The 15,532-nt window shown below is 40.8% G+C and overlaps 1 protein-coding gene across 34 annotated transcripts in view; it reads right to left on the bottom strand.

Moving 5' to 3' along the window:
• The window catches only part of CACNA1C (calcium voltage-gated channel subunit alpha1 C), a 488,413-nt gene that overhangs the window by 96,748 nt on the left and 376,133 nt on the right, over positions 1-15,532 (bottom strand). For all 34 annotated transcript variants that reach the window (XM_071817770.1, XM_071817650.1, XM_071817786.1 and 31 more), the window contains exons 11-18: positions 15,471-15,497; positions 13,205-13,365; positions 12,217-12,442; positions 6,071-6,278; positions 5,117-5,237; positions 3,072-3,186; positions 1,838-1,958; positions 1,641-1,710 (exon numbers count right to left, since the gene is read on the bottom strand). In XM_071817770.1, coding sequence (XP_071673871.1) covers positions 1,641-1,710; positions 1,838-1,958; positions 3,072-3,186; positions 5,117-5,237; positions 6,071-6,278; positions 12,217-12,442; positions 13,205-13,365; positions 15,471-15,497 — 1,049 coding nt within the window. The remainder of the gene's footprint in view (positions 1-1,640; positions 1,711-1,837; positions 1,959-3,071; positions 3,187-5,116; positions 5,238-6,070; positions 6,279-12,216; positions 12,443-13,204; positions 13,366-15,470; positions 15,498-15,532) is intronic.

Below are 15,532 nucleotides of genomic sequence, written 5' to 3'. Positions count from 1 at the left end.
TTTCCCTTCCTACATATAACAGGCTTTTATGCATTTGAAGATGTTCCTCCTGCCTTTCCTAGTTCAAAATACTATAGTTCTTTCAATCTTAGTTCTTGCTTCCTACTAGCACTGTTTTCACTGTGCTTTTCTACACTTCTTCCAACTCAGCCCCACTTCTTCTAAGCAGAGCACCCAAAATGAGATACGATATCTCAGATGAGATCTTATCAATGGTGAACAGAATAAAACAATTGCTTTGCTCTGCTTAGCTTTCACTTGCCAGCTAGAAGAAACTCATAACTGGAGTAAAGGGTCATGTTTTCACTGTTTATAAATCTCACTACTTGCTTTTTGAAAGACAGCAAAATATTGCTGACACCTGTTGAGCTTGTGATCACAAGATTCAGATATTTTTTCTCAAGGACTGTTACCTAATTAGCTGTCACCTAAGATCCTTTATTTGTGAGTTGTTTATTCCTGTCCATGTGCAGAGCCTGGCACTTTCAATTTTATTTAGACCATTTATCCAGTTCCTTGGGAGCTCTTTGAATTCTAATGCTGCCCTAGAGCATGCTTCTTGTCCTTCCTAGCTTATGTCATCTGCAAATGTAATAAGCATATTCCCTCTTCCATCATTCAGGCCATTAACAATGAACTGAACTGAACTTGGAACAGGCTCTTGGGTTGTACAACTCACTTGGGCCATCACTTCTCTGCACATAAAGGGTCTGACCAATTTCTCTCACAGTCATCTAGACCATGTTTTTCTAACTGGCATATGAGAATGTTATAAGAGACAGTCAGAAGCCTTAGCAAAGCCAATGACGACATCTACTTCTCTTCTCCCGTCTACAAGTCTTGTCAGCTTCTTTTAGAAGAAAATAAGGGTGGTTTGACGTGATTTGTTCTTGGCAAATCTATGTTGGCTGCTAGTCATCTTCTTATCTTGTAGTCATATAGTTTGTTTAATCATTTGTTCCAGCACTTTTCCAATAATGGAAGTTGAACTGACTAGCTTATAATTCTCCTGCACCAGTCACACCCCCTGTTCAAGACCTCTTGAAGAAAAACTGTTTCAAGTTCCGTGATTTCTTCAGCGAACCTTTTATGTATCTGAGGGTGAAATTAATTAGGTCCAACTGACTTGAAAACTAGCCTAACTAATGCTATATCTTGTTTTTTTCCAATTCTAGGCTGAGATCTTATGCCTTTAGAATTATGTTAAGAAGTCACACTCTCTTTTTTGATTAGAAAAAAAATTGCAAAAAAGCATTCAGCGTTTTGCCTTTCGTAAGTATCTGTTGTGAGTTTCTCTGACCACTGAGTACTGAAAAAATAGACTGAAAACAGTCATACATATATTTTGATTTGTAGAGATTTGTGTATTTTCAGATACAGGGATTTGTATAAGATTTGTGTATTATTTCATATTTCCAAATACAGAGCTTTATAGAGAACCAAATAAAATATGACTGATCAGTATAGGGACTGCAAAGGACCAAGTCCACAGCTGTACAAATACAGGCAAGCACGTCATCCTGTCCTGTCATGAAAGCACTACACGTTCAGCACACCTGCTACCAGAATTTGGCTTTATGTGCATTAGAAACTGGAGATTATCTCTGTTGAATCAGGGATAAGAGTAAGAAGACATATACCTGGAGCTTCTGTTGTGGGATATGGGCTCTTTTCTTCGTTTTCATTGGGCTGATAATCATCCATGTTGATCTGACAGAAATGGAAGGAGAAGCAGCAAAGCCTTTATCAGACAAGGCAGAGGGTTTTCATTCCCTCAGAAACCCAAGCTGTTCATGCCATCACTGCACAGATAGTGCTGGCTGGCAGCAGACCTTACCTTGGTAGCAGGCGGGGATTCTCCATCAGCAGTGATTGATTTCAGCTCAATTTTCTCCTCCTTTGTCTCCTCCTCCACAGCTGTTTTTTCTATCTCCTGTTTCTTTTCAGGACTAGCAGTCCTGGCAATTTTACAAGATAAAAAGCAAAGAGTTACAAAGGTGAAAAGCTTTTTCCCTTTCAGGAACTTCATGTAGTACAGCACACACCAGGAGAATGATCAGCTGACTGGCACTTCCATTCTGAGTCCAGCTTACATACCAGTGGCTTCATCTCATCCTCATCTGCAAGCAAAGAGTCTGATTTCATTGTATATAGTACAGTTTTATTTTATAGCTTTCTCAATGGCATGTCCTTGCGTATTGGTTGGGGTGTGCGTGTTTGCATGGGCATTTGGGGAAAGTATGTGCCTGTGTGTTTGTGCACATGCATATTCTAGGCCCGTCAGTAGAGATTTCTTTGTTCGCTCAATGACAAAGCTATGAACCATTTTCAACCCATATCTTGTGGACTTCCACTAGGTTGCCTACAAAGGTTTGCCCCTCGTTGCACTCCCAGGGCCAAGGAAACCTGCTGACTAGCATGCAGGATGAAGCAGGAAGATTTGCACAAGAGATCCCCTCCAAGCAGCTCGGAGGACAGTGGATAGGAATAACCAGTAAGGAGAGGCTTCCTGGCTGCTGGAAGCTGGGATTATCAGAGAAGCTCTACATCCAGCTCGTGCCTCCTAAAAGTCTGCAGAAACACTAAATAGACTGACAAGAGAAGAAGAGCGTGTGGCATCGAAAGAGAAGGAAGCTGCTGAGTCTTGTAATGGGAATGACAGTCTGAAGATATGCCTTGTGGTCCAAAGCAATCAGAAGGTAACAGGGAGACTCAAATGGGATTGCAATATTAACATCATTTCATGCTCATTCTCTGCTAATGCCCTGAAAGCTCATCAGTCACCCAGGCTTCCTTTCCTCTGCTCACATCACTGCAATTGTGGGGACTCCCAGCTCATGACAGTTTCTTGTCCTTGAGTTTGAATTCTTTTACATAAAAAATTATACATGCATAATTCCATATATAATTACATTAATCACACTATGTATAATCTATACACACAGAGAAGTTATACAGAAATATTACTTATACACACATACTTACTTGCACATATATATGTGCATGTGTGTAATTATACACACAGGAATGCATGCATATGAGCGTAGATGGGTGTATGCAAATGTCTTTACCTCGCTAGCTTTTTCCTTTCTTTTTCCTCTTCCTCCTCTTTCTGTGCAGATGTTAAACTCTCAGCATCAGCAAGGTTGTCCACAGCAATGGCCAAAAATACATTCAGCAGGATATCTGTTTGTGTGCTAATTAAAGAAAATGGGCTTTAAAAGCTGCAGAACAACATTACACTGAAGGTTTCTTAATTGAAATTTTTTAGCAACCTGTCATCAGATCTCTTGGATTTTCCAAACTTCCATTTCACACAAATGTTCAGGATGTGCATATCCAGCATGCATAAACAAACACCTTCCATCCAAATGGCTAACACACTGTGTGGGGTTTCCACAATTTCACAACAGAATGACTGATATAAAACATCTATATCCAGACTCATATTTATTTTCTGATTTCCCAAAAGAGTCTTGTTTTGTGCAACAAATCCCACTGAAGACAAATGGAGCACTGAATGCTTTGCATTTTTGACAGTTTAGGTCACTTTTACTAAAGCACTCATATTCAGGAGCCTTGTACTATAAGACACCGAAGCTTTCCAGTTTTGACCTATGTACTTGAGTTGAATAACCTCATTAATAGGTATTCCCATAGACACGAGTGGATTTTATGGGTGGCAAACACTGCACTCTCATTCGGATTTCTGAGACAATCAAAAAGAAATGAATTTAGTTTGGGCATTGAAGGATTGAGTAGACAACTCTGCCATCTCCTAGCAAAGAGCCCATGGATGGCCAGTCATGACCGTGTAACTGCAGAGCAAGCATCCACAACTGTTTCCTTGACAGTCAGAGTTACAAATCTGAATATCAGCTTATTTTATAAATTTCTTGAGGGTGGGTCTTATTACATCATGATAACTTTTAAGCAAACCCCAGTTCAAGGCTTTGTCTGGAAATACAGCCACCACCCTCCCCTGGCTCCAAGGTCTAATGGCTCCAAAGTCAGCCAGCATGTAGAGCTGGCTCACACTTTCCTCTGCAGTTCACAAACAAATCCAAATTGTAGCTTTTTTTAAGCTGTCAGGCAGACTGCCTACCTCGACCTTCAGATAACTGGAATTGCACCATCTCATTTTGAAGACAGGGCATGCAGGTCAACTGAAATGTCAAATAACAGGGTTTGAGACATCTGAATTACGAGGAAAGGCCAGAAGAGCTGGGCTGAGACTACAAGGTGGCTTTATAGAAGAATCAGCGTAAAAAGAAATGTCACCTCTGACATAGGAGGGCCATTTATTAGGGAAACAAAAACTAAACATGAACAATTTTGGAGCAAACTGAGATGAAACAGAACCATAGCTCTGTGTTATATGCAAATTCCTGTGAAAAGACACTCATAGCCTAATCATACAATGTGCTTTGTACTTCCTGGGATATGTACAGTGGCCTCACTTCACCTTAAAGCCAGAGAGAACTGAAGTTAGCATCAGCACAGGCTGGAAGATAACAGAGCACACAATTTTGTGTCTGAAGAACACACAGATTGTAGTAACTGAAATAGAACATGGTTCCTGTTAGTCTATATATGAATTAATATATGATCTCACATAAATCAATTATGTCAAACATATGTTACTCCTATTACGGCATTTGTATATAGCATATAGTAGGTTATACATATTTTTATTCCACATAAGGCTGGGATGAAAGCACTCGGAATATATTACTGAAAAGGCAATTAAAGTAAAAATATGCAATAAGAACAGTAGGTACACACAGAGACTAGTTTCTGGAGAAGGCAGGAAGGAAAAACCTATGAGAGGATTAAGGGGAAGGAAAAATAAAAGCACTGAATGTGAAAAGGTACTAAAAAAAAGCTAGCATGTTAAACTGGCACATAACTGGCTCTTCCAACTGTTTCTATGCCTTAGCACTAGCTAAAACTAAACAAACTCATTAAACTTTTGGAAGTGCAAAGCCAAAATTCACTCCTAGGGAAAAGGTAAAAATGTGAGGTATGAAATTCATTGTTTTCTGACATAACAAAGCAGTATAGAGTGGCTTTAAATTTAGCCCCACTTGGAGAAAAATGTAGCATCAAAGGATACAGTTTCCGCAGATGAAGAGGATGATGAAGTAAATACAGACCAACATTCCTGGAAAAGAGGGGCCGCCATAAGCCATGATCCCATCATACATCACCGAATTCCAGTCCTCCCCAGTCAGGATCTAAATGACACATTCCCACCAATAAGGGATACAGTGTTAGAGTACACAAAGAATTTGAAAACCCCATTAACACAAAGATATCTGCTATCCCAGAGAACATGCCCTCCCCCAGGATGGTTGGAGAGTCTGGCTGTGTCCATCTACAAATTTTTTCTTAAAAAAAGCAAAACAACAACAGAACAAGGAAAATGCAAAGAGGGCCTGTGCTCAAAGTGTAAAAAAACCCCAGATGTCCCCTTGAAGATGATGATTGAAGCCCAAAAGCTCTCCCAGAGAACACTTCTCAAGTATCTCAGCCTCTCGCAGACATTTCCCTCCTATGTGTCTGTTTCAGACAGCTTGTAGCGCAGAAGACAGCCCTCATTACAGCCCTCCCTGCCACTTCGCTTTGCTTTGTGCATGAAATCATGATCCTGATGCTCTTGGTTGATGACTCCCAAGCCTGCAGTCAGTTTAGAGGCCATTTGATCACCTATCTGGTGCTATGAGCAAATATTTGTCCCCCAGTACTGTGGGAAGGGGGAAAGCGACTACAGGGTTGGGCTTTGTGGTGCAGGTGCTGCCCTGGGGCATGGTTATGGCCATTCTCTTGTCCTGTCCCGCTAAGACCTAGTGGCCTTTGCTACATACAGGGGGTTTGGCTTCGGTTTCCCACTTTGGGAAGGAATACCTCTATGTCAGCAGCACAGTGTGGCACTTTGCTTTTGGAGCTGTTAGCCTGATGTCAGTCTTGGGGACTGCCAGGCTGCAGGGGCACGGTGCAGGACCTGCTCTCTGTCTTGCCCCATGTAAACATAATGTATTTGCCCCGTTGGGACCACTCTTGTGCTTACCTGAAACACAGTGAGGAGGGACTGGGGGAAGTTGTCAAATGTACTCCTCCTAGTCTGCATCTCATCAAAGTTAAACTTGCCCCCAAAGAGCTGCATTCCCAGGAGTGAGAAGATGATAATGAAGAGGAAAAGCAGCAGCAACAAGGAGGCAATGGAGCGGACTGAATTCAGGAGCGAAGCCACAAGGTTACTCAGGGAGTTCCAGTATCTGGGAGACAAAACAGAGGCAGTTAAAATTCCTTCAGTCCAAAGCAGGTGCTCATGGACTGCACAGGATATTGGTTGAGGCTGCCTTCTGCTCTAAGCAGGCATTTCCAAACACCCTGTTAAGCAGTGAATCATTGATGTGCTTCCCTAAGATAATGAGACCTACTGCAGCTAATGAGTAATTTTACTACCCCACGTGTACTTATACAATTCCCTCCACCCCCTACCTCATATGCACACCCTGCAAATCTTATATCAATATACAGTGATTAGTTCTTGCTGCTTCATTGAGTTACATTCTAACCAACATCATTACAACGCTCACAGATGTTATGGCAGCCAGAATACCTCACTCCAGAGAATGGCCTGTAATAGCTAACAAAAGCAGATGGGTAAACAGTTTGGATGCAAATACAAAGTTGTCCAAAATCTGGTGTGTGAGTACGTGCTTGGGCTCACTCACAGGCAGAGGTTGCTAAACTTTCTGGAATTGTGAGGAATGAGAAAGACATTAAAGGTCCTTTTACGTGGACCCTAAAAGAGATTTCAGTTCTCTACATCCGTAAAGTCCAGAGATTCCTTTGATCTTGGAAGAGCATACCATCACAACTTTTTGGGTATCAAATCCACTGTACTTCCTTAAACACGCTGCAGAACATCTTGGAAGGGCTTCATTCAGGAGGGAGGATGGCTAAGACCTGTTCTTCCAGTGTATTCAGGCTTGTGCCCACATCAGACTGATGTATGACGCAGAGAAAGAATCTTCTCGCCCTTGTGGTCTCCCATTAGGGTTCAAAGAGAGAGATGCCAGCAGCATGCTCTGCTGTGGCATGTCAGTTTGCCTGAATTCTTTGCCAGCCTGCAGAGTAGCCATGTGTTGGAAAAAAGCTTTAGAAAAAACTGCCAAAGGCTCCACCACATTACCGATGAAGCAACTTCCACTTCAGTCTGGCATCTGCTCAACCACTCTTTGTGTACTGCTTAACTAGTCATGACAACTTCTCTTTTAGGCAGTTTTGAGTCTAACAGAGCATTCAGACTGGGCTGAAGATTAGCTGTTGTGTTCTAATCACTCCAGTTTGAATGCACATTACTAGCAAACTTCAACAACTTTCACGGGTCAGCAAGCCACTAATGTTGGCCTTTGATCTCCGAGTCTTCCTTCTAGTACCATCTCTTGTGGTCCACCACCATACTTTGAGATTCCACCATGGCCAGTGTCCTCCATTTCCTTCTGCCAAAGCCCTTAACATTGAACCTTTCTTTCCTTAAAGAACTCTGAATATCTAGCCACATTTTCCTCAGAGACAAAAGTTCCACTTGAGAAGGATGGCAGACATGCCTAGTGCTCTTGATCCTTTGAGGAAGCCTGATCCTTCAGCATACAGGTTTGTTTGTTTGTGTTGTTTTTGTTTTTGTTTTGTTTTTTCTGAAGATGCTGTGGTCTTTAGAGACAAGGATTCTTACAATCCCAGTTAAATTAATATTTTTTAAATATCAGTGTAAAAAGAAGACTTGTCTCATGGAAGTCAGGAATGTTTGAGCAGCCCAGTCACTTTATGAAGGTTAGCAATCCAATCTACAGAGGGACACCACCATGTCCTCTGAAGTTCAGCAACTGGTTCATCTCCAAGGGCTGAGCTTCAAAGAGAACTGTGATGTTTTCCCTCCAGCCCAGCTTCAGCACTTCAGAGGAAACTATAATGCTTTAAAGTTTAACTGCAATTAAAGACATTAGCAATGAAAAAATACAGAGCAAAGGTAAGGGCATGGTAACTGTGGGCTTAGTGCCACCAAATATCTGCACTGAATGTGCAATGTAACAGCTCACTGTATTTGCGTTTGTGCTTACAGCTCACATACTGTCACACTTTGGGAGGAAGGAAAAGTGACACAGGAAAATAGAAAAATTCATTTCTGATGAAACTCAACTGACTTTACCATCCTTAAACCTGAAATTGATGGGGTCCAGAACATCTCTCCAGGTCCTCCAATGCCAGCCAGGATACACATTTTCTAGCAGTGCTCTTTAGAGGCATACAGGAATGCTGTTATACATCTGAATAGTCTCAGGGACTCACTTTAAGCTTAATGCCCTGCTATCTCAGAGCACAGACTTTTATCAGCTCTGCATTTCTTACAAATGGCTCGATACCTGAGATTCAGTTTCTTAGGTAACTATCAAACTTAAAGCAATTAACTGAGATGACCCAGTGATAAGATTAGTGCTGTTTTATCTGTGTACTGAGTGCCAGCTAGAAATACAGCACCATTAGAAAAGCAAACAAACCAATCAGTGGGGGAAAAAAAAAAAAGAAGAAAAAAAAAAAGAGATGATAGGAAAAATAACAATTATCTTAGTGTTCTAGAAGCCTGACCTGAGGTTACCATCTGTCACATTAGGTGGTTGCAGAACTAGCATGAACACCCTCTCAAAGTGAGATCTGGGGTCACTCAAGGCTTTTAAGCAGGAATTGTTGAAGCCCAGACAAAGAAAAAGTCTCTCACTACTTTGTCCTTTTTGGTTAATATACTACAAAGAAAATACAGCTACAATAAATCTCATGGCACTGCTGGGTGGAATCAGAGGGTTTGGACCAGGTAGCATGTAATGGGAGGTATGAGAAAAAGCACTGCTGCTGTGTCAGACTTAGAGGGAAATGAAGGTGCTTCTTGACATCTCCCACTGGCAGATCTTGGAACTGGGGTGCCAGTCAAGGAGACACTTCAAAACCCCAGTGAGCAGGACAAGGTTATGATCCCTGTTTTCAAAGTGGAGGAACGATGCAGAGAAGTTAAATGTTTTGTTCAACGTCTCACACAAAAAATCAGTTGCAGAATGGGATTAGAACTTAATGTGTTCTTTTTATTCTCTTCCCTTTCCTCTCCATTGCCTTCCACTATGTCTTTATGATACTGGTATTCACAGATCCAGAGCTTAAAACAGTAGCAACAGCTGGCAGTCTCATCATAGGAGAGCTTCCCACACTGTTCATCTAATATACAACCACTTTGAAAGCAGGTACAAAAAACAGGTGCCCTGTCTCTCCTCCCTACAGTTAACAGTGATATATCTAGATTAGGTATAAAATATCAAATTTCAGTATGCTGTTACAAATACATATATATATATATATATATATAAAAATTATAAAAGGTTAAATATAGGGGTTTATAAAGCCGTAAAGGCCTATTTATAAAGAGAAAATAATTCGCCTTCTCATAGCAAAGGGAGATTTTCTGCAAAGTCTTGCGAAAAACAGGGATAATAAAACACACAGATTGTATTATCTGCTTGTCTAATGTACAAGACTAAATGATTCTGAAGAGTATTTATAACTTTGGAAGAAACATTTGCTCTTGAAATTCTAAATGTGTTTCCCAAAATGATGCATTGTTCATCTGATGGTGTCTTTATTTATTTCTTTTATATTAAGAAAATGTATTTGTGATTTTCCTAGAAGTGTATCATCTTGATGCACCCAGAATTTGTTTGTGCTTGGTGTTTACCATGGAAAATCCACACAAATATATGAAGATTAGGCTACCTACTGATTTGCTCTCCTCAGAATAATTTTCCTGCTCTGTGCCTCTTTAGTATCTTTGATTATCACTCTTTCCATCTCCACTGTATGTCCCCATGTCACTGCTCATGACTAGATATCTGACATAAAACATTATACTATTATCCCTCCTACCCTTCCCAGCTTTCTAGGATTGTGTCTTTCTGAATTATCATTGCACTCAGGTGGTGTATTCCACCAGTATTGATAATATTGTCAATAAATCATATTTGGAGCTGAGTGAAAAACATACAAATTGTATTTTACTGGAGAATGTCAGACGTAAAAGTTTTTCTCTAATGCCAGATTATTTTCTCCCACAGTAAGACATGAGTGGGCCTAAAATACTGCTTTGAAGGCTTGTGCTAGGGCCTTCCACATGAGGGTGAACTTCACTCACGGAGGGGAAAAATCATGAAGAAGATTCTAAATAATTGAAAATGACAGATAAATCTGAGACTACGGCAACCTACTTGCCAATATTTTAGGAACAAGGAAGAAAGCAAAATCCAATTAATACATTATTCATTACAAGTTATTCCTCAGCTCCGTGCTTTACATACAGACCCATTTACAATTTGCGGGACATATATTCCAGGTAAAATTTGCTTCTGTGCAAAATTGTATTTTAGTCCTGCTGCAGAATTAAGGTAAATCTAACTAGTCCTACTGCTGGTTGGTTCCATCATTACATCTATGCCAGAAGGTTTCAGAATATTTGAGTAGTCCAGTAGTCCAAGCTTCCTCAAGTATTAATGATAATCTCTCAGCATTTGCCTTTCTACTAGAGAATTCTTTTAGATAGGGTATATATTTTGTGTAGGAGTGGAGAAATGTCTTGAAAAAACAATGACCTCTCCAGGATGCTATGTTGAAACTTATGCTTTTATAGCTATTGGTATGTTGCCCTGGGTGTATCTGATTACTCAATGCCTAAACCAGCTACTGGTTTCCTCAGAAACCAAGCCTGGGACTCAATGATGATAGCTTTCAAACCCAAAGATCCAGGAAAAACAGTCACCAGACCAGAGATCCCCACTATTTCTGAAAGGGCAAAGATGCCTTTCTTGCTGGAAGCTCCTATTAGCTGGAACATTTTTCCCTCTTCTATGATCACAAGTGTAAACAGACCACTTTATTTATTTTATTTTATTTTATTTTTTTTTAATAAGTGTAGCCTTGCTTTGGCTTCTCTGAGACTGTAAGCTGATTTTCTGTCTCTGCTATCTAACCCTGAAAACCATCCACCCTGCCAGAGAGCTGAGGTTTAGAAGCTTTAAGGGTAAATCTTGGACAACGCACAATTCCAAGTCTGTTGTTTTTTCTGCCTCTCAGCTCTGCCATCTTGACTGCCTTCCAGTTTTGGTCTTGTTTTTCTCATGTGTTGTGTTTTTTATCTCAAATTTGTCAGAAATTTCCTTTGGGAGAGTTTATTTTGGGAGAGTCCCATTCTAGGGACATCTTCATAGCTGGGTTTGCAGAAAATGCACTCTTTCACCACCTCAGTCAAGCTTTTTATAAGGTGCTGACTGGTGCTCACATGGGAAAAGGCAGACTCTGTGCTGCTTTGGGTGAGCCCTTGGACAGATTTGTTCCAAAGCTCCCATCTGCTTAAGTTGGGAGCTGATCTCTTTTACAACCTCCCTTCAAGCTGAAAAACTCCTGTCAAACCAAGCTGGTGTTTTGGAAGTACCTGACTGCAGGAAGCAGCGGCTGTTTAATAGACACCATTGTGTCCTCATGCAGAGGGAGAGGAGAAAGAAAGAAAAGGAAAAAAGATGAGACTGGATTTTAGAAAAATCTGATTTCTTCGTAGAGCTGCTGCTTCATGCTGGAGTCCTCTGAAGAAGGAGGGCTGGCAACATCCTTTGCCTATAGCTGCTGGTGTTGACACTATCACTCAGGCCACTGTTGAGTCTACTGCAGCTGGCATAGGTTTCTCAGTCAAATGTTGATTTGGCTCAAAGCAGACTTTCAGGCTCCTCTCTGTCACCATAAAGCAACAGAAAAGGTTATAAGGCTATCTGCTGTTTTGTTTTCACTTTGTCTTTTGCAGGGAACCATAAGAGCCCAAGCTCAGCTCACATTATCCTTCCAGATTTCAGTTTAACAATCTGCATGGTACCAAGTGTCTCCATCTCCTTATGTCAGACTTCTCACCAATCCTTACCACTCACATCACTCACACCACGCAGTCTGTACAGCCCTCCTCATCCTGCTAGAGATTTCAGAAGAAGAGGACTGTCAACCTAGCATTCTCACTACCCAGTTAGTGGTAGAAAAAGTGAAAAAAACAGGGAAGTGAGTGACTTGTACCTATGTATGTTATACATTGAGCAGTAGCCCTCCTTCATTCCCAAAGAAGCACAGAAGTACCTTGTGATTTTAAATATTCTTAGGAGTCGAACACATCTCAACACCGAAATGCCCAGTGGTGACATGATCTTTGTCTCAACCAGAATCGTTTCCAGGATTCCTCCACACACAATGAAACAGTCAAAGCGGTTGAAGAGGGACACAAAATAGGCCTGGAGACCAAGGCTGTACATCTTCAGCAGCATCTCTGCCGTGAAAAGAGCTAGCAACACCTTATTGGCAGTGTCTCATGAAAAACAAACAGAAACAGATTAATGAAACTTAGTCAAAAGATTATCACAGCTAACCATCAACCCCTTCCTATAAGAAACCCATTCTGGGATCAGTCTGAAAGGTTAACTCCATATAAGCTTGGATCAGCATGGGCATCTCTTTCACGCAAATGTTTTACAAAGATGTTTACAGGGATTCTTATGTATTGCACATACAGCTGCAATGTATTACACAACCAGACAACCTCCATGACAGGAACATGCCTTCCTGTGCACAATCTCCCATCACGCTTGTCATCTGCAGATGAGAGTGGGAATAGAAGAGCTGCTGTGCTACCTACTGTTGCTTAATTAAGCTTTTCAGCTGCTCTCACCTCCAGTGAGGATTCAACTGTTTTGCAGACAGAAGAACCTTACAAATCACTCTTCCTCACTTCCCTGCTAACTAGAATTTATCACAAATACCATTTCAGGGAAAACCTTGGCTCCAGTAGCTATCCATAAATTGGAAATACAGTCACTGCAAATATATATTTAACAGAAGCTCCTGATTTCACCTACACCCAGTGGAACGTTGCTTTGACTTATGTTTTCCCTGAAACTTCTCCCATTGTAGGCAGGTATTTTGTTGTATTATTTAGGATCCTGCACAGACAGAGGACTATTTGAAGCTGTGTATGCTCCTTTTACATTGTGTGGTCTAATGCATCAGCTCGTCCCTTGGTCCCCTTTTTTAACACCGACAACAATAAACAGAACCATCCGCCTCTCCTCACCTTGGACCTCTGTGAGCCAGTCTGGCTGGTTGTAGTGTTCAGAGGCAATGGTAAGGGTGTTGAGAAACACAAGGAAGATCACCAGCCAGTAGAAAACATTGGACTTGACGGCAGCGCGGCACTTTCTTCTACAGAATCGATTCCATCGGCGCCAGTAACGACTTGAAAAATTGGAAAATGGAAAGTTCTTTTCAGATAGGAATCCTTAGGCTATTGCAAATCTCTGTTGAGAGAGACTGTAGTCTTGATTTATTGTATAAGAGTGGTAGAGAATACCTTTAAAGTTCGCCCTGAGAAATATTCCCTCATTCTCATCTGAATCGACAGTTGTGATCATCCTTCCTTTAGCCACAGGAATAAAGCTAGTCCTAAGACAATTTGCAACATTTAGGGGTGAATAAACTTCTTCAAGCTATGTCCTAATCTTCTTAAGACATCCATCACAGCTATCCTGAGAGGATTTTAGCCCAGTTCCCACAAAAAATCTTCTTACTCTTGTACTTGATGCTTGTGGCCTGCAATGGGACCTTACCCAGTTTCAGGGTAGTCAACAAAAGGAAATCCACTATATACCATGGACCTTTGGGTTAAGTCCTTGGAGAGATGAGATCAAATAAAATCCATGGAACATTTCCAACATTCAGCAATATTCAGGAGTAGGCCCAATGTGAGGACTAACTCTGAACAGGAAAACAAAACTTAGGGGACCTCAGCATCTCACCTTCACGCCTGGAACGAAGGATACCATTTGCTAATCAACAGACCTTTTAAAGTTTGCCTTCCATGAACACATCCCCTTGTGTCACTGATTTCTGAGGGTAATTACTAACCACAGAAGATATTTAAAGCTAATTACACACCTCCTACTCCTCAGAATTTAACTTACATAGCAACCAGTTTCCAGGCAACACTTGCCACTGTATAATAAAGCTAATAGTTTTATACAGATATTATATACGTGTATATGTGTATGTGTGCATGTCTTTAGAGACAGACGCATGTATGACATTAGAGGAAAAGAGACCTTTTCTTGGCTAGTCTTCTCTTATATGTTACTTCCAGTGATAAACTACGGCTGTGCTTGAGGTCAGGGTTCAGTATCCATATCAACCAAGCCAGGCAACGTGAACATCGCACACTGGCCAAGAATTTTGGAACAATGTTTTAACAGGTAATCAAATCCGGGCTGTTTTAGAGATGCAATTTATTAAGCCACCCACTCTAGCCATAACAAACATTTAATAAGGGTTGTGTGTTTTGCAGTAGATTTGGGACAAGAAATGATCTTCCCAGTTTTCAAAATGGGCACAAAACTTAGACACTCATGTTTTCATTAGATCATTAGCAATCCCACACACTTTTGTGTGTACTTGTGCACAAATGTGCATGCACATGATCATGTGATGATACAAGTGGGTTTTTGTGCTTACATCTACATAGAAATAAATCCATGGACAGTAAGAGTGTGATCATGGACGCAACTCTTTGTACAGGGATGCATATACACAGTATGTACACATATGTGCATTCCTGAATTTACATTATTGTTCATTATTTAGGTAAGCTGAAGGACTTAGGTGCCCACTTGTTCAAGTTATTCTGAAAATTAATTTAGTTTTTAATAAAATTGACTTTGGATTCAGTGTAAAGGGGGCATCTGGTTTCCTACTGAAGACGCAGAAATGAACTGGGACCTCAACAACCAAGTTCCGCAAGTTCAGTCAGCCTTTCCAATGGAAACCCACAGATGACCACCTGGGGACTGCTTCACATTTTCAAAAGCTTAAAGTCAACAGAAAAACAAATATCACCAGAAAAACTTCACATGTCCCATAGTGAAAGGGAGAATTTCATAAATAAGATGCAAACCTTGCCAACTGAAAGATTTGCAATCAAGCAAAGCAGAGTAGTATAACAAAGTGCAGGAAAGAGAACCTTGAGCTGACAGGGTTGATGTTGATGGATGTAGTATAATTTTGTGGTTGAACTCTTATTTCTTCTGCTTTTACATTTTATGGCTCGACATATGTAGGTAGCAATCAGGTACATCTGAGTGAAATACTGTCAGTAGTCCCTGTGCCTTATTTCAGTATGAAACTGAGAAGAAGTATCTTGATTTTTGTTAGATGACTGACTAAAATCTGACAAGTTTGGCAGTATCTCCTAGAATCACCACTGCGATCCACAGATGCAGGAGTAAACCACTTCACACAGTAACGAGTAAAACTAGGGGAAAGGAGGAAAAGCGAAAGTCAGGTTTACTTACCTAAACTTTGATTTTGAGATCCGATGCCTGAAAGATAAGAATTGCCATTAAAGTCTCTGAAG

This window comes from Patagioenas fasciata, chromosome 1, assembly GCF_037038585.1.
Source record: "Patagioenas fasciata isolate bPatFas1 chromosome 1, bPatFas1.hap1, whole genome shotgun sequence".
NCBI lineage: Eukaryota > Metazoa > Chordata > Aves > Columbiformes > Columbidae > Patagioenas > Patagioenas fasciata.
This window is presented reverse-complemented; position numbering and strand designations above follow the sequence as displayed.